This window comes from Hippichthys cyanospilos, chromosome 3 (assembly GCF_059441005.1).
Source record: "Hippichthys cyanospilos isolate Australia breed blue-spotted pipefish chromosome 3, RoL_Hcya_1.0, whole genome shotgun sequence".
NCBI classification, from domain to species: Eukaryota; Metazoa; Chordata; class Actinopteri; order Syngnathiformes; family Syngnathidae; genus Hippichthys; species Hippichthys cyanospilos.
Genome location: NC_142371.1, coordinates 23,312,494 through 23,331,538, shown reverse-complemented (window position 1 = coordinate 23,331,538; position 19,045 = coordinate 23,312,494). Strand labels below are relative to the sequence as shown.

Sequence of the window (19,045 nt, the reverse complement as noted above, 5' to 3'; positions counted from 1 at the left end):
TGTAGGTATTTTTGGGGACATAACCTCAGCGCTAAATGAGGGAACACTGCAATCAAGATTTGTTCAACTTAACGTGCATAGCTGTGGAATTTTACGTTCTAGAATCATTAGTCAGATTTTAGGCAAATTTCTGGTTTATGACACGAAGCGATTTTGATGTGGGTACATACATACAAGTGTTTATTCATATTTTGATTAGATTTTTTTACTCCTCCGAGTGTTGTGAAAAAGGTTAAGAACTACCGTCATAGACAAAAGAAAACACAGAAAACAGAATCAACATTGAATACCAACCAACCACGAAATAACAGCATCAGAACACCAACACAGGCCCACCTAAAACCCTCTCAAAACCAACCTGTGGCCTAAAGAATGATTTTTTTTAAGTGTGCTGTAATGAAAGTTTGAGCTGTGAGTGATGAGGAGTTCTTCAGAGCCTGGACCGGCGGTCACAGCTGGGGGACAACTTCCCCCTTAGGTCCACCTCATAAGGAGCCCTCGACTGACCTTCATCTCATTTTAGAACCTCCTGCTGGGTCGCCAATTAAATAAGCGCTCGTGCGTGTGCACGTGTGTGTGTGTGTGTGTGTGTGAAGAGGGCAATGCCATATGGTCCGACTGATCATTAGTGAGGCTGCTGCAGGCAAGGAACCACTGGAGCTACTCCCCATGTACACATTTCAACACACACACGCAGACGCACACATTGGTCACCACAGATCGTGTTCAGATGCTGTGAAGGACCAGTGAGCTTCAGTTTTAACACACACACACATGCACGGCTGGAGTGTGTGGTTGATGAAGCTCCTGCATGTCTCCACAGATGGTGATAGCCTGCTAAATTCTCCTCTGTGCCAGTAAATGTTGAGCGAGCCTCGACCCAGACGGACCTGCCTCTGGGCTCCCATCATGCATCTGTCTGTGCATGTGTGTGTATGTGTGTGTTTACCAAGTCTGCCAAACACATTCCTGTTTGACTTCTAATGATATTTTGTTTTGACACGTGACGTGGATCGATAGGTGGATATATGGATAAATGTTCACTGAACCGAACTCAGTTCATGCGCAACATAACACCAATGCAGTACAAACATAGAATTACCATGTGATATAAAGTACACAACACTAATATCCAAGTAATCTTGCCACGGTTACCTAGAAAAAGTTACTTTTCTGTTTCCTTGCTTTAAAACGTTACTTTAATAGTTAAGTTCCGCAGATATTGTACGAGCACCCTCTTTAAGTCTTGTGGAATTATGTTACAAATTCTGGAAATTCATCAGATTTTTTTATGACATCATAAAGGAATCAAAAACACTAGGGAGCTGAAATTTCCAGCAGGTGATTAAAACATGTACAATTTCAAAATGCAATGATTCTGACATTTCTATGTGATTGGATCTGGACGTGTGAGATTCTGTGCACATAAACAATCATTGTCCAAATTATGGACCATATAAAATCATTATAATTCAAAATTTTTAGATGTATTTTATTAGGATTTTTGACATTGATTTTCCGGCAATTTTTGCAAAATTCTTGCTCAGTGATCTCAATCTAGCCTGGGACTAGGTGTTTCTAAATGGTGTCATATTTTTTTATGCTTCCTCTATTGTCAAATTACCATAACGGGTGTGTACCTGACCAGCATAGCTACATACAACAATACACAAAAAAACACAACAACACACTAGTATCACACAAGCAGTTCATGATCAATCAATCCACTTATTCTGTGCTCAGCTGCGCTTTAGCAGCCTTGTTACGTAGTTAACAATCTTTTAAACTGCGCCTATTTGAAGCCACAGGTGTCGCGTTTCCCAAGGGTCCACAGACTGCGAGTGGGTGTGAAGGCAATATGTTTGTCTTTTATCATTCTTTTTTTTTTCCGAAGCACTCTGTGCACCTTTAATGTGTGTGAAGACAAACGTATGACATTCACATACATCAATAAAATAACAGACTAACAGAGCTAACCTTGAAATTACAGCGTCAATAATGTTCATTTGAGATTTACTCATATTTTATTTCATGCTGTTGTGAATACATAAATAGCTCGCTATACCGGAGCGCTAAAACTCTATTAAACATTTGTTTGCATAACCCTGATTTAAAGAATATTCATGAAGATACATATACGGGACAAGACAAATGTAAACATGCCAGAGGCTGCTCATTTGCATATGATGTCCCATGGCAGGTGACAATAAAAGATACGCAAAAATGCATGCGAGTTATGTAAATGTGCTATTAATTATGCGCGCGGTGCGACGTGGCACATAAGGGTCGTGCCACGGGAATTTAGAACTTCATTGTTAGTCATTCACCATCACTTGATGTCATCGTTTACGTCACTCAGTATAGTCCCGATCCATCTTAAAATCTCTTTTCCCCACAGGCGCCAACGCCAAACTGCGCTATCAGATCACGGCGGGCAATAGCATGGGCACCTTCGACGTGGAACCTGAGGTGGGCACCATCTTTGTGGCGCAGCCTCTGGACTACGAGATGGAGCGGCGTTTCGAGTTGCGACTGGTGGCCTCGGACGGCAAGTGGGAGAACGAGACGCTGGTGGTGGTGCAGGTGGTCAACCGCAATGACGAGGCGCCCGTCTTCAGCTTGAGCGAGTATCACGCCGTCGTCCAGGAGGAACTCACCGAGCTCCCCGTGTTCATCATGGAGGTACGTCGGGCAGGTCTACGCATTTTAGAGGGTTACATTTTATTATGCAATCTCCTTTTTGTATAAAGTCCACACTTACCTCAGTTACTTACTTTGAATGTCCCAAAACATATGCACAAACTTCACTTTGTTTAGGTGTCCCAATAATTGTGTCCAAGTTCCATAATTTTTTAAAAATATTTCCTGTAGGTTTCCTAATGTTTTTCTCTCAGCTCCACATGTTTGTTTTATTTCCTTTAAGTGTCCCAATACTTTCGAAAAACTTTTTCTTCCCTTTTCACTTCCTGTTGTGGTCCCGATACTTATGTCTCAGATCAGCATTTACTTTTTCTGTGGTTGTCCCAATACTTTTGCCCACATTTTCTCTTAACATTGTGTAGATGTCCCAATATTTTTGTCCACATTTTTTCTTAGCTTTTAGTACACATATTCTCTTCTTTTCTCTTCCTTTTCCAATCCATTTGTCCATGCTTGTGGCCCACAACCTTTGCCCGATATCTACATTTTCTTCTGTGTCACGGTCTGTTTGTGTCATGTTTGTTAACTCATTCAATGCCAAGGATGTATTTTCACGATTTTTTAAGAGTCCAGACATTAAATCCTAGATACTTAAGTATTAAATAGATACCTAAGTACATTAAGGACACTAATTTCCCGATACTTAAGTTTTAAATCGTTACTTAAATATTTGGGATTGAATGTCCAAACTCTCAAAAAACATGAAAATACGTCCTTGGCATAGAATGAGTAAACATGTGGGTGTCTCACTAGTAGATTTGGCCACATTTTTTTCACTGTTCGCTTCTGTAGCAATTTTTTCTTCATTGTCTTCACCTTTCACCCTAGGTGTCTCAAAACATTTGTCACCATTTTCTTTTCACTTCAAGTTTCCCATTACTTTTGCCCCTCATTTTTTCTTCGATTTTGACTTTCTGTAAGCGTCCCATTTCTTGTGTCCTCAAGGGCCTCCTTTTTACTTACAAGTGGCTTAATACTTTCGTCCAATCACATTTAATTTGTTTAATTTTTCTGTTGTGGACAAATAATTAGTGCACTAAAATATTCTTGACTTTTATGTGTTCAAGTGCTTCGCTTTTCACTTCCTGTATTGTTTTTGTAGCCCAATACTTTTGCAAACCCTCTGCATTTTCTTCTCTCACCTTCTGTTTGTGTCCCATTACTTTTGTTCACATTTTGTTCACTTTTCAGCACCGTTGGCCACATTTTCTTTTTTCAGTATTTGTAAGTGTCCGAAAACTTTTGTCTAAAATCTCCATGATTTGATTTTAGCCCACATTATGCGTCCTGTCTGTTTTCCCACTTTTGTTCAAGTTTTTGACTTTTCCCTTTGGGGCGTCACCCTACTTTTGTAACAAATTGCAAGTGTGTGACGACATTCTGGTCAGGAGTCAGACGTCCTCTGAAAAGTTTCTTCCACCTCCTCCGCCTCCTCCCGGTTCTTTTCTTCATCGTCCCGCAGCGTTCATCTGCCATTGGTCACACCTTCCCGCCGTAACGCTCTCAATCAGATTAGCAAGATGGAGGCGCGGCGCAGAGGGCAGGGAAGTAATCCGGCGTGTCACCCGGTCCGCCGCCCGTCCCCGCTTCCCCCGGAATTGATTTGATGCGCGCCCGCCCGCTCGCTTTGGCGTGCCATCCCCTGCCCTCGTTTTCATCCCCGCATGTTCACGCAATCCAACAGATGGGAAAATCCAATTTGAATCGAATGCTTTTCACATCACCTGTGCTCCGGCCTCCTCCTCGTCTACGCCGGTGTTTCCCAGCCAGCAAAGCACGTCCGCAACATTACGCTGCAAAAAGTGCCGGACCAAAATCGACAAGAAAAAAAATGAGAAATTGACAAATTGTCTTGTTTTAAAGGGACAATGTGTAAGATTTAGAGCGTTTTTCCTTAAAAAGGAATACATTAAATGATTGTAAATTTCAAAAACTTGCAAATGAACGTGTTCTTAATGACTAACATTATGTTTTAAATATAATCGTATGTCTGGTTATCATGAAATGATATTACATGGGGGGTGGCACCCCTCTGGAGGCTGCCATGTCTGTTATAGCTACTGACAATGGTAAATGCAGCACTTCCTGCTGTCTGGAAAGAAAAACGGTCTAAATCTAACACATTGTTCTTTAAGCAAAGAAAATCGGCCAAAGGGGCTAAAATACCAAACTTGCAAGTTGTCAAAGAGAAAAAATAATGTAGAGAACAACATTTTGTTTCATGCAACAGTGGGATTTTTCCTTGTAGGGAGAAATAAGAAAGAGGAAAAGGCTTCAATGCATGAAGATTTTTTCACACTGGAAGGTATATTTCTTTGTAGAGGAGTTTCACTGTAGCTTGTTTTACTTAATAAAAATGTATTTTTTGCAGTGCAGAAAAATCTTAAAACAAAAAGTACACAAATAGTTGAACAAACATGCAAAGAAATCTGCTTTGAGACCGATGATATAAAATGGATAATTTTCCGCCATACACCTGATGATCACAGTGGTAACTTGTTAACGAGCACAGCGCCGTGGCAACGCACAAACATAAGAGCGAAGGCGGTGGCGCCGGGTTCGCATCAAAGCTTTCTATAAACGAGAAGGCGACGGAACACTCAAAAAGTGTCATTTTGCTTTTCTTCTGCACCGACTTGGCCATTAAGTCTTAATTGCACGCTGACAGCCGGGTGGCGTCGCCAAGGGAGATAAAAGCCCCCAAAGGGCACTGTTTGTTTTTATGTGGCTCCTTAATGAAAAACATTGTGATAGGACGAGAGCAAGACCAAGGTGGTTATTGGATTGCTTGGTCACAGTATCAATGGAATCTGATAAAAATTAATTAAAGCTTCATGGACTCAACCGTGACAGTAAATTGCCCGTTGAGAGGAGGGGTGACTCGTTTCCTGTCTTTCCAGGTTTCCGCCACGGATCCTGACCAAGACGCTGATCAGACCGCCCTGCGCTACTCCCTCCACGGACAAGGCGCGGGCGGTGAGTTCACCATCAACGAGCGCACCGGGAGGATCTACGCCCAACGCCGTCTAGATCGGGAGGAACGTCCAGCCTGGAGGTTCTTGGTCCTGGCCACGGATGAGGGGGGATCCGGGCTGACGGGATTCGCCGACGTCCTGTTAGAAGTCCGGGACATCAATGACAACGCGCCATTCTTCCCGTGCCCGGCGCTAGAGGTGGACGGCTGTTTTGTGGGCCAAGTGGCGGAGAACTCCCCCGCCGACACCTCCGTCATGGAGATGAGAGCCATGGACTTGGATGACGCCAACGAAGGCAGGAATGCGGCGCTGAGCTACAGCATCGTCAAGAACGTCCGCAACGAGATCAACCTTAACCTGTTCTCCATCAATGCCACCACGGGGACCATCTATACCGTGCTACGCTCCCTGGACAGGGAGGCAGAAGAACGCTATCTGGTGGTGGTGGAAGCTCGGGATGGAGGAGGCTTGGCTGGGACGGGGACCGCCACAATTCTGGTTTCAGACGTCAATGACCATCCGCCGATTTTCACCCAGAGGGTCTACATGGCCCAGGTGAGTCCATCAATCTCTAAATGACATAACATTATGCGTGACCAAATAATACCTTCCATGTTCTTCAGGTAACTGAGGACCTGGAAGTGAACAGTGAAATTCTCGTGGTGTCTGCCACCGACGGAGACCAGGACGAGAACGCCATGGTGACTTTCAGCATCGTTGGGGGCGACGATGACAGAAAGTTCTTGGTGGAGACCGACAAGGTGAACCGCCGCGGCGTGATCAAGCTCAAGAAGAACGTGGACTTTGAGAAGCCCCAGGAGAGGACTTTCAACCTCACTCTCAAGGCCGAGGATGCGGATTTTTTCAGCCTGGCGTACTGTCTGGTTCAGGTGGAGGACGCCAATGACCACGCTCCCGTCTTTTTACCGCAGTTCTACGAATCTCCGGCCATGTCCGAGGACGTTCCTGTGGGCACCATCGTTGCCCAGGTGGTGGCTACCGATTTGGACTCCGGACAAAACGGACGCTTTTCTTACACTATCGCCAAAGATTCAGATCCCTACAATCAGTTCCTCGTAGACCAGTCCGGTTGGGTGGTTGTGGCTAACACTTTGGACCGGGAGAAGATCTCTCAGCACCGGGTCATGGTCCTCGCCACGGACGCCGGCAGCCCGACTCTGACTGGCACGGCCATCGTCATGGTAACCGTGCTGGATGTCAACGACAACGGGCCAGAGTTCGAGGCTCCCTACAGGCCGGTGGTTTGGGAGAACACGGCCGCTCCGCAGGCGGTTTGGATGAACGCCAGCTCACTGCTGCTGCACGCCACCGACCGCGATCTCTCGTCCAATGGTGGACCTTTTTCCATACAGCTACTCGCACTCAATGCCGACTTCAACCTGACTGACTTTCGGAACGGCAGCGCCGCCCTCACCGCCCTGCGGACTTTTGACCGCGAGCGCCAGAAGGAGTACCGACTCCCTATCGTCATGATCGACAGCGGGTCGCCCGCCATGAGCTCCACCAGCACGCTGACGGTGGTTATAGGAGACCGTAACGACCACCCGCACTCGCCAGGGCACGCCAACTTCATCGTGTACAGTTACGAAGGTACGGATCATCCAAGTTTGTCTGTAGAGATTCTTTTGCAGAAATACCGTTTTATCACAAGCAAAATGTTCAAAGATCTGGCGTGCGCGGTATTCCAAAAAACAGATGTTCTAGGCCCAGACAAAAGTTCTGGTGCCAAACTTTCGGCATGTTTATTCAGTCACTTGCAGGCTTCTTTTCCGTTTGTCGTTCGCTGATTACGACCAGGATTTGACGATGAACTTTTTGTGACTGGTCGCCCTAACCTTTACATTCCCCCCGTGTGTCCTCGACACCAACCAAACAAGGAGCACTGAGCTCATAAGACATCTTTGTCACAGTCGAGTGCTTCCGCTGTCTCGCTGCAGAACACATCATTTATTTAGTGGTTCAGACCAGCTGTCAGCCACCCTAAATTACTACAAGGGACCAAGCTTTTTTTTTTTTTTTTTAAACTCCGGGAATGTTTTCCACACATAAAGAACATACATTTCCCTGAGTCCTTGTCAAAGCTAATTTATTTTGTTCTTTCTCGTGTTGGTAACCAGGAATCCTGCCAACCACAGTGCTGGGCCAAATCCCGTCCCCAGACCTTGATGACTGGAGTGAGAAGACGTACCGATTTGAAGGCAAACCATCCAGGTACAGAAGGATGCTAACGATTCAAGTAAAACGGGTTTCTAGCCGAAAAATATGACATACTGTGAGAGCTTAGACAAAAACTGGAAATGGTAGTGCTCAACAAAATATATCAGAAAATCTGCCATTGCATAATGTGTTAGACTCAAATTGTCCATTTCCAGTGGCCATGACAAACCTGTCATTAAGATTTTGTCTATTTGCTACCAAATTTTAATCTACCTTACTGTCAGGAACGAATAAATCCGCTCCAGATTTTCGAGTGAAGCCGCAAGTTTTGTAGATCAAAAAAAGTTCTTCCTCTGCATTTATGGAGATGAATGAAGAGAAGAAGAAAAGTGGGAACTAAAAGTAAAAGTGACAGATTTAAACCAGATCATGGCTGACAGTACAAAGGTGTACGGTGACAAAGAGGCGGTGACATGGAAACTTGCGGGAGAAGAGGTGGCAAAAAGGGAGCTATTTATACTTAAGATCTATTGAAATTTCCCTGTGAAGCCTCTGACGAGACACCTCCAAGCAAGAGAGGATATTAGTAACGGTCCTACTCTTCCTGATCCTGAGAATTTGCCATATTTTCAAAAACACTGATCCAAGGGTATTTTATTACTTACTATAGCATTTAACGGGTGTCTGTTTGAATTATGCAATTATATTTTTTGAAGTGAGTTGAGGAGCTTCATGTAGACAAAAGTAGTGGTCTCCTGCAAACTTATGGCATTTCAATGCTAAGGAACTATGTTGAAGTATATTGAAGAGCTTCTTTCAGACAAAAATAGGGCTTTGGCGTCAATGTGTGCCAAGGGAACAACTTGGTGCCAGGCAACAACTGTATATTGAAGTGAGCTGAGGCGCTTCGTTTAGAAAAAAAAATAGTGCTTTGTGATGTTGAATTGCATCAAGGAGTTTCATTTAGACAAAAGGAGTCCTTTTCCATTAACGTTGGGCATCTGGTGACAGGAATGATGTTGACGTGTTGAGATTGAGGAATAGTAGTACTTTGTCACCCACCTGTGGCATTGTTGTGCCAAGGAATTATGTTGAAGTGAGTTGAGGAGTATCATTTAAACCAAAGTAGTGCTTTGCTGCCAACTTGTGACACTTTAATGCCAGGGAACTATGTTGACGTGTATTGATGTGATTAATTTCGACAAAAGGAGTGCTTTGCTGCCAACATGTAGCAACTCAATGCAGGTGAGCTGTTTTGGAGGAGATTCAATGAGAAGTAGTTATTTGCCGCCAACCTAAGGCATTTCAATGCCGGGAAAATGTTGAAGTATGTTGAGGAGATTAATTTAGAAAAAAATAGTGAGTAGCCAACCTGTGGCATTGCGGTCCCAAGCAACTATGTTCAAGTGAGTTGAAAAGCATCATTTAGACAAAAGTAGTGCTTTTCTGCCAACTTGTGGCATTTCAATGCCAGAGAACTATGTTGAACTGCATTGAAGACATGAATTTAGACAAAAGTAGTGCTTTGTCACCAACTAGTGACATCTTAGTGCTAATGCACTTCAGGTATTTTGAAGTGAGTAGAGGAGCATCATTTAGACCAGAATAGTGCTTTACCACCAATTTGCGGGATTTCAGTGCTGGGGAACTATGTTGGACTGCATGGAGGAGATTCATTTCGACAAAAGTAGTGCTTTTTCTGCAATTAGTGGTAACTTAATGACAATAAACTATGTTGAGGTGTGTTGGGGGGCTTCATTTGGATAAAAGTGGATGCTCGGGGCATCAAGAAAGAATTGTACATCTTTTTATGAGACTTTGTTGCTTACCTGAGAATAGTGGGGAACCATCTTGGCACCAAAACTTTTGATTGAGATCATTTAATCCTTTAATGAGCAAAGGAGGGGAAATTCAGGCATTAAAAATGCCCAATAGGCTTTCCATACCAGACTACTTGGTGGATTCATGTTTGTTTACATGCTGTTGACATCACGCTATGGATCTCCATGGGAACGCGACGGGTGACGTACTTTGCCGCTCCACATGACGTCATTAAGGTTTAAACCCACGCGTGGCGGCGGTGCTGTCCGACATGTTTTGGCTCTCTTTCAGTAGCCACTAATGAGCCCATCTGGCATGCCGTCCGAAGGGCGCGGCGGCGGAGGCGGCGTGCGCGCGTTTAACGCTACACGAGCGCCGTGGCCCGCATCCAACACGGTAGCCGGGCCGCGTTGACGTCTCCAGTGCGGCAGAGCGTGAGCCTTTCCACATCAGGACGCTCTGAGCACGCCTGTTGGACCACAGAGCACATCTGCGCTCATCCACATCTTAAAAGTAGACCTTTAATCATACGAACGTAAATACAGGCAGAGCCGAAATGGGGACAGTGTACACCTCAAAAAATAGATAAATATGTAAATGCATTTACACCCAATTTTGACAGCTATATTTTTTTTTAAAAGTAGGATTTCAAAACGGTTTTAGGGTTTCTAACCCTAACCCAAGTTAGAGTTTTAAATGATGGTTTCAAGACACAGATAAACAAGTGTTTAAAAAGTGGTGAGCCTTCCTCCTACCGTTCCTTCTTCCTTCCTTTATTCTTTCCTTTTTCCTTTCTTGTCTCCTCTCATATTTCCATCCTTTCCTAAAGCCTGTTCCTTCCTTCCTACCTTCCTTCCTTCTTTTCTTCCTTGCTTCCTTCCAGATTCCCATCCTTCTTTCCTAAACTCTTTCATTCTTTCTTTACTTACTTCCTTCTATTTTCCTCTCTTCTTTCCTTCCTTCTTTCTTTCTGTTTTACTTCCTCCATTCCTTCCTTCCATCCTTCCTTATTTTCTTCCTTGCTTCCTTCCAGATTCCCATCTTTCTTTCCTAATGTCCTTCATTCTTTCCTTACTTACTTGCTTCCTTCTATTTTCCTCTCTTCTTTCCTTCCTTCTTTCTGTTTTACTTCCTGCATTCATTTCTTCCTTCAATCCTTTCTTCCTTCCTTCCTTCCTTCCTTCCTTCCTTCCTTCCTTCCTTCCTTCCTTCCTTCCTCCCTTCCAGATTCCCATCCTTTGTTCGGAAAGTCCTTCATTCTTTCCTTGATTACTTGCTTCCTTCTATTTTTCTCTCTTCTTTCCTTCTTTGCCTGCTTCCTTCCTTCCTTCAATTATTCTTTGCTTCCTTCCTTCACTCCATCTTTCCCTTCTTCCTTCCTTCCCTCCCTGTTTCATTGTAACTTCAAACCTCCTGTTTTTCTTTCCTTCCTTCCTTCCTTCCTTCCAGATTCCCATCCTTCGTTCCGAAAGTCCTTCATTCTTTCCTTGCTTACTTGCTTCCTTCTATTTTTCTCTCTTCTTTCCTTCTTTGCCTGCTTCCTTCCTTCCTTCAATTATTCTTTGCTTCCTTCCTTCACTCCATCTTTCCCTCCTTCCTTCCTTCTCGCCCTGTTTCATTGTAACTTGAAACCTCCTGTTTTTCTTTCCTAAAGTTCGAGTGTTCATTCATTCATTCATTCATTCATTCATTCATTCATTCATCTGTTGCTTCGTCCTTCAGTGCATTCTTCCATTCTTCCCCTTTTCTTCCACCCTGTCCTTCTTTAGTCCTTTCTTTCATTTGCCTTCAACAGTTTTTCCTTCCTTACATCCCATCCCTCCTCCTTGCATCTCCTACTTCTTTCATAACCCCCCCCCCCCCTTCCTTCCTCCGTTCAATAAGTTCATTTCAAAAGTCTAAATGAACTCTTGGCCCACCCTGTACAATACAGCATCTGCACGACATCACACATCCCAGAAGTAAAACATTAGTGACACAGTTTAGAGGAAAAAACTCACTTTAATGCAGAGATCGGATATTTTATACCACCGCTGAAAGTCTGGGCAAAGTGCCATGACATAACACGTCCTTGCCGGTTGCCTGGGCAACAAAGGTGCTCAGAAAGATCCCCCACCATCACAAAAAATGTCATTTATTTTCTGGCCTTTATTAGCTTTGGACATGGGCCATCTGTCCAGGGATTCACAAACTATGGAGATTAAAAGTATAATGGTGCTCTGATAAATTAATTACATAAGTCTAAGTGTGTTTTTGCTATTAAAAATGTAATCAATAAGGAACAGTGTAATTATGCAAGTATGCAAATGTTGAAAACAATGTGGGGAAAATATAGTGTTTAATTTTCAAGTTTGCGTGACTAAACTAAATGGTTCTTTTATTGGCAATAAAGGCCCCTGTTTGGGTTATGTTTTTTTCTGCATGGGATGTAGGGCTTGCACCAACTCTGAGGAGATGTTAAAAAGAGCGGAGCTTAAAAAGTTTGCGAGACTAAGAAAGAAAACAAACTCAAAACATTTCCTATGTAAAAATGTGATGAATATGTTATGTGTCCAGGCTGTTCAGCGTGAATCATAGTTCGGGTCAACTGAGCATCAGGGAGGGGGTCCCGCCCGGCTCGTACCAGCTGCAGGTGCGCGTGTCCGATCCCGCCTGGCCGGACGTCATGTCCACGGCGCAGGTGGACGTGATGGAGCTGCCGCGGGAAGCGTTGCTCAACGCCGCCTCTCTTCGACTACGCAGTAAGTACGCAGCCGACAGGATTTGGCCTTTCTTGTATTCTTTGTTAGTTTGGCCGGTGCAGTATTCGGTTAGTCCGTGGGTTAGTTTGCCAGTTGTTAGTCTGCAAACTCGGTCAGTGCAGTTCTTAGTCTCCACCTCAGTTAGTTTGTTAGCTAGCTAATCAAACAGTTTTCATTTTGTCTATTTGGTCAGTCTGCTGGATAGTTAGTTAGTCACAGTTGTTAGTCTGTCACTAACTCCTGCAGGAATTTAGTATGCAAGTTGGTTATTCAGGCCATGTTTATTTGGCCAGGTATTCTGTTGGTCAGTGTTAGTTAGTTAGTTAGTTAGTTAGTTAGTTAGTTAGTTAGTTAGTTAGTTAGTTAGTTAGTTAGTTAGTTAGTTAGTTAGTTAGTTAGTTTGTTGCTTATATTGTTTTTTATTTGTTTGTATTTAAATTAGCTTCTCAGTTGGCCAGTTTGGTGGTTGGCTGTTAGTTATAGTGACTCATGACATGATCAAAACAGTTAATTGGTCAGCTGGTTAGCTCGTCAGTCAATTAATCAATTTGTTATTTAGATGGTTAGTCAGTCAGTTATTTAGTCTAACCCTAACCCTGCATAGTTAGTTAGTTAGTCAATCCATATTTATTTGACTAGATATTCAGCTGATCATTTAGTTAGTTTAATTAGCTCATTGAGAGATTAAATTGGTCAGCTGGGCAGTTAGTCGTTCAGTCATGTCAATAAGTTAATTGTTTGTCTAGTTAGTGAGGTAATTAAATGGTTGGATAGTCTGGTGAAAAAAATAGTTGTTTGCTCATTTTGGTGGAGTAGTTAGTTAGTTAGTTAGTTAGTTAGTTAGTTAGTTAGTTAGTTAGTTAGTTAGTTAGTTAGTTAGTTAGTTAGTCAAAGTCGCGCATGAGATGATCAAAACAATTATTTAGTCAGTCAGTTACTGACTGAGTGAGTGAGTGAGTGAGTGAGTGAGTGAGTGAGTGAGTGAGTGAGTGAGTGAGTGAGTGAGTGAGTGAGTGAGTGAGTGAGTGAGTGCCTCAAATAAGGGTAGGTAGGTAGGATAGGGAGTGTGTGAAGTCACTTCAGAGGGTACCAAATCAGACATGGATAGCACCGTGTTTTGTTTTGTTTTTTTAGCCAGGTTATAGGGTGTTTGACTTAAAAAGATCTTTCACAAGGGGGCAGATCATTAAAAAAAAGTTGAAGAGTTATATCATCAGTTAGCAAGTTCATTAGTTGGTTGTGTCAGTAAGTTAGTTACTGAACAGGTGGACTCAAATATTCAAAGGTTGCTCAACACTATCTGAGTGGGCTCTTTGTTCTCTTCACAGACATGACAGTAGAAGAACTGTTCTCATCCAGAGACGGTGAAGAGAGCCGCTTCTCCCGTTTGGGTCGAGCGCTCTCCAGTCTCTTGCAGACAGCACCGGAGAAGGTTCACGTCTTCTCCGTGCAAGAGACCGGCTCAGAGCAGGAGCGTGAGCTGAGCGTGTGGTTCGCCGCGCATGGCTCGCCGTACTACAAGGCCGAGAAGCTGCATGGCTACGTGGCCACCAATAAGGCAAAGGTGACTTCCGACAAGTTCATTATATATAAATATACATCTCAGTTTAGATCCCTATAAACAGATTTGTTTACATCTGCATGTGAAATAATAACATTTTTAGTTAGTTAGTTTTAGTCTTCTTGTTGTCCATTCTAGTTACTTTTGTTTGTCAGTCATTCAATTGCTTACTATTTAGGTTACAGTAGTTATGTGTTCTCCTGGTCAGTTAGCTGGTTGCCCATTGTTCTTGGTTCTTTCTGTCATTTGAGCAGCTGATTGCAGTAGTTAATTGCAGTAATTCATCGGTCAGTTTGTCGGTCAAACAATCTATTACAGTATTTTGCCAGTTGAACAGTTACTTAACAGTCAGGAAGATGTTTTATTAGTTTGACGAGTTAAGTCATGTACCATTCTACTTTGTCAAGTTAGTTAGTTAGTTAGTTAGTTAGTTAGTTAGTTAGTTAGTTAGTTAGTTAGTAAATGTAGTAATCTGTAACTTGTGAAAATTTCTAACAATAGGCCAAATTCCAACAATTATAAGCATTTATCACATTTTAGGTCAATATTGTACAGCAGGTTCACACTCAAGTATATTTCACTAAATGGTTGAACACGCACACACTCAATGTACACACACGAACACGCGTACATGAATACTTAAGATGCTTTAAAAGCCTGAGAGCAGCTGCTTGCTTGACCCTAACTGAATGTGCTGAGAGTCAGTCATCCATGTACGCACACACTCATTTTAAATGTCCCGCAGTAGATCATAGACCTCCACCAAGGTCAAACCATTTTGATGAACAGCAAATTGTACACATCGTGATACACTCTTTCCACGTATCTGAACTTTGGCATTGGGTTGAAACCATAATAAAATACAATCATAAACGTTAAACCCAAAAACTAAAGAATGGTCACTTAGAGCTAACTGTAACTCTCACTCCTTGTCTGTTTTTATACTTTGATCCTAACCCAACTACTAAAGTAAATCCTGAACCCCAAACCCCCTCAATATAACCCTGAAGTGTAGTCCTTCAACTCTCAAGGTAGGTGTTATGCTAGGTAATTAGCAATTTGCCAGAGTGTCGCAAATAACACAAAAATATTGACCAAAACGTCCTTAAATTCAGCTTACGTGATATTTGCTAATAGCTCTATGATTACGTCAAGTACTCATTCTTTGGCGCTGCGTTTTTCAGCTGGAAGCCGTGCTGGGCGCATCCATCTCCCAGGTGGGCGTGGACGACTGTCCCCACATGGATTGCGCTCACTCCGGAGGCTGCTCCACTCAAGTGTCTTTCGGTCAGACTCCGGCGGCCCTCATTTCGGGAAACGTCTCTTTGGTTTCCTTACCGGCTAAGACCACGGCGCAGTGCGGTTGCCGCGGACGTGAGGCCGCGCACCTGCCTTGCTCGTCCTACCCGAGCAACCCTTGCCTCAATGGGGGCGCCTGCCTGGACGGCCCGCTGGGATACAGGTGGGTGCGCAGCAAACCTCACAAGCATACGTTGCTGCTACATACAATATTTATTTCTCTTGTCAAACATCACATAAAGCATCCAAGATTAACCACAATCTTTTCTGCCGAACGTTTTCATCTTCATTTTGGTTAGTGTTTCAGTTAGTCGGTTAGTCATCTAACAGTCAATCAGTCAGTTATTTAGGTGTTTTGTTCATTGCAATTAGTTAGTTAGTTAGTTAGTTAGCTCATATTTATTTGACTAGATGTAAAGCTGATCGATTAGTTAGTTTAAAGTACGTAGCTCAGCTGGTCAGTTAGTCATTCAGTCACGTCAATAAGTTAGTTGTTCAACTAGTTAGTGGGGTAGTTAAACGGTTACACAGGTAAAAATACCAGTAAAAAAATAGTTTTTTAATATTTCTGGTGGAACCGTTAGTTAGTTAGTTAGTTAGTTAGTTAGTTAGTTAGTTAGTTAGTTAGTTAGTTAGTTAGTTTAAAGTAACTCATCAGAGGGTTAGGATAACTTGTTGATTAGTCAGTTAGTCAATTTGTTAATCAATCAGTCAGTAGTTCATTTTTTTCAATTACAGTTAGTTAGTTAGTTAGTTAGTTAGTTAGTTGTTAGTTAGTTAATTAGTTAATTAGTTAGTTCAAACTAACTTATCAGGTGGTTAGGATCATTCATCAGTTAGTCAGTGAATTTGTTAGTTGGTTGGCTAGTTAGTCAGTTACCTGGTCAGTCAATCAGTTAGTTAGTTAGTTAGTTAGTTAGTTAGTTAGTTAGTTAGTTAGTTAGTTAGTTAGTTAGTTTTAGTAGTTTTGAGTTAAAGGATAATAATAAGAAAAAGGATTTCTACATTGAATCAGTCCTTTCCACACATCAGGTGCAAGTGTCCTCCCATGTTTGACGGGCCCGAATGCCAGCAAACCAAGCACAGCTTCGGCGGCGGGGGCTACGCATGGTTCCCCCCCTTGGCGCCGTGCTTCCGGAGCCACATCTCCGTAGAGTTCCTGACCGAGGCGGCCGACGGGCTGCTGCTCTACAACGGACCGCTCGGACCCGCCGCCCAGCCGGGAGAGCCCCAAGACTTCATTTCTATCGGTGAGTCCATACATTAATTTGAGAGAAGGAAAATGAACTATTTATAGATGATAGCGTTTGAAGTTTTGAAGTTGCAAAGAGCAGAAACCCAAAAGCAGCTACATGCTGGCTCGAGATGTTCATGAAGGAGTTGGGCCAAAAATGAATGTTTCCGGTTCAATGTTAACTGTGTTAGAAGCTCCGGTAGGCCACGATTCACATCCAGACTAACCAGTAATGTTCTTGACACCCCACACGAGGCCCCACCCCGTTGTAACGCAAAGCTATGACGCCAAGTCAAACAATTATTTCTTCGGATCCCCGTTTACCATTTTTATTACATGTATTTTATTATATAAGGACTACCTGCCTGTAGTTACTAAACCCTTGGTTGTGTACTTATCAAACATGCTGATCCTCTTGTTCTCCGCAACAATGGGATCGGATCAATGCGGCGTGTCAGCAGACAAAGAGCATCATGGGACGTTAATGTCACCTCCCGGTGGTCCTGATGTGGCGTTATAGGATTAGCCCGCCCCGCTGCCGCCCCTGGCCTTTTCCCAGACACGTCTTGCATAATCTGCCGCCATTAAACTTACATAATTATCTCGCCCGCCGGCTTGTCGTCGTTTCCTGGCCAGGGGAGGGAAATCAAATATGGCTGCCTCATTGATCACTCGAGTGCTTTTGTCATTAAAAGCGTTCAATAGCGATGGTGGACGCGTTGAAAACGGCACGGAAGAATTGACCCGCCGCGCTCGTGCTGTTTTTTAATGGGAATCATCAGCTAACGCAGCAGTTAAACACACAAGCCCATCACTTTACAGTGCAGGCGGAAAGTCTTCACAGAGATTTTTATTTCTTTCTTTCAATACAGAGCATAAAGTCAACACTATTTTTACAGGGTAATAAGATCTTTAAAAAAAAAAGAAAAGAAATCTAAAAAAAACTCTTTTTCAGATTATCATTACATTGTTTTGAGGGTATTATTTTGAGGGAAAAAACGATTTTATCTTAGGGTATCTTATCTTAGGTCTTTAGAATTCTACTGTATTTAAAAAGTCACTCACTTATGTCATGAAAATAAAGTAAATTTGAAATTAAATGATACGAATGTTGATTCGAATGAACTCAAATGTATCAAGTAATCTTTAATCAACTCCAGCAAAACTAATGCAGCGGCACATATTTTGCTTATTATGTTCTGTCTTCGGAGCCTTCAGAGATAGTTTCCGCATTACAGAGCTGATTGCTGCCCCCTAGCGCGCATTAGCATAACGACAATGTGGAATCATGAAATTGTGTTCCCACGCAGAGTTGAAGAATGGAGTTCCGGTTCTGAACGTGAACCACGGCTCCGGAACCCTGACCCTGCAACTATCACCCAAATCCAACGTGGCAGACCGCCGCTGGCATCGACTTGACGTCATCAGTGATGGAAAGGTTGGACCTAGTAACTTGCTCCGTACTTCCTCAACGTCAATGTACTTTTGTACTAATTTATAGGACTTTGTAATGTATTCCAGCATGAAAGTTATGCGCCTTATAATTCAGTTGTAAAACGTAAATTAGTGTTGATGAAAGTAGAACTTCAACGTATTATTGTTGTTATTACTGCAAATGAATACTTAAAGGGACAATGTGTAAGATTTAGACCGTTTTTCAGTAAAGTAATTAAAAATAATAGTTCTCAAAATGTAATGAAGCAGGGTAAGAAAGTATTTGCGTTTGGTTACTCGCGCACTCTGATCACGGTCATCAACGCGCTATTCAGGCGGTGCAGCTGATCCTGGACGAGTGCTCGGGGGCGTCGCCGAGTGACCCCGAGGGCGGCCGGGAGCCCCGGGAGACGGACGATTCCGGCTGCAGGGCGGCGGGACAAACGCCGGGAAGAGAGAGGTGACGGCCGCGAGACGCCCCGCCCCTCTGGCGCTCGTCCCCCCCGAGTGACCGCTCCGTTGTCCCCCGCAGTTACCTGAACGTGTACCAGCCCCTCCAGCTGGGCGGCGTCAAGCCCGCCTTTCCCGGGCTGCCCTACGCAAGCTTCCGCGGCTGCATCCGCAACCTGATGCTGGACACGCAGGTACGCCCGTCGACAATCGCTCCCGGGAATCCGCCGTGCCGACCTTTTGGATGCGCTCGTGACGCAGGTGTACGACCTGGAGCGGCCAGGCGAGAGCGCGGACAGCGCCCCGGGGTGCCGCGCCACGGACGGCGTGTGCTTGACGGCGGCAGGGCCCTCCTGCGGGGCCCACGCTTCCTGCCTCGCCGACTGGGGCTCCTTCAGCTGCGACTGTCACCCGGGACACGGCGGACACAAGTGTGACGCGGGTCTGTTTTTTAGATGTCTTTTTCTCTTGTGCGGCTTTTTCTGTGTGTTTGTTTATGTGTTTTTGCTGTAGGCTTTGTTTGTTTGAGTTGCGCGTATTTGCATTTTGCATGTTTGAGTTGTGTGTGGGCGGCACGGAAGAAGAGTGGTTAGCACGCAAGCCTCGTAGTTCGGTTTCGATCCCGGCTCCAAGCGTTCTGTTTGAAGTTTGT

At 43.7% G+C, this 19,045-nt stretch overlaps 1 protein-coding gene across 1 annotated transcript in view; it reads left to right on the top strand.

The window, feature by feature from the left end:
• Window positions 1-19,045, top strand: part of LOC148426393 (neural-cadherin) — an 88,464-nt gene that overhangs the window by 64,518 nt on the left and 4,901 nt on the right. Inside the window, exons 17-28 of the mRNA XM_088410952.1 lie at window positions 2,399-2,682; window positions 5,601-6,230; window positions 6,299-7,286; window positions 7,814-7,907; window positions 12,231-12,415; window positions 13,744-13,979; window positions 15,161-15,438; window positions 16,308-16,525; window positions 17,820-17,947; window positions 18,279-18,403; window positions 18,476-18,587; window positions 18,655-18,835. Of these exons, the coding sequence (XP_088267078.1) occupies window positions 2,399-2,682; window positions 5,601-6,230; window positions 6,299-7,286; window positions 7,814-7,907; window positions 12,231-12,415; window positions 13,744-13,979; window positions 15,161-15,438; window positions 16,308-16,525; window positions 17,820-17,947; window positions 18,279-18,403; window positions 18,476-18,587; window positions 18,655-18,835 (3,459 nt within the window). The remainder of the gene's footprint in view (window positions 1-2,398; window positions 2,683-5,600; window positions 6,231-6,298; window positions 7,287-7,813; window positions 7,908-12,230; window positions 12,416-13,743; window positions 13,980-15,160; window positions 15,439-16,307; window positions 16,526-17,819; window positions 17,948-18,278; window positions 18,404-18,475; window positions 18,588-18,654; window positions 18,836-19,045) is intronic.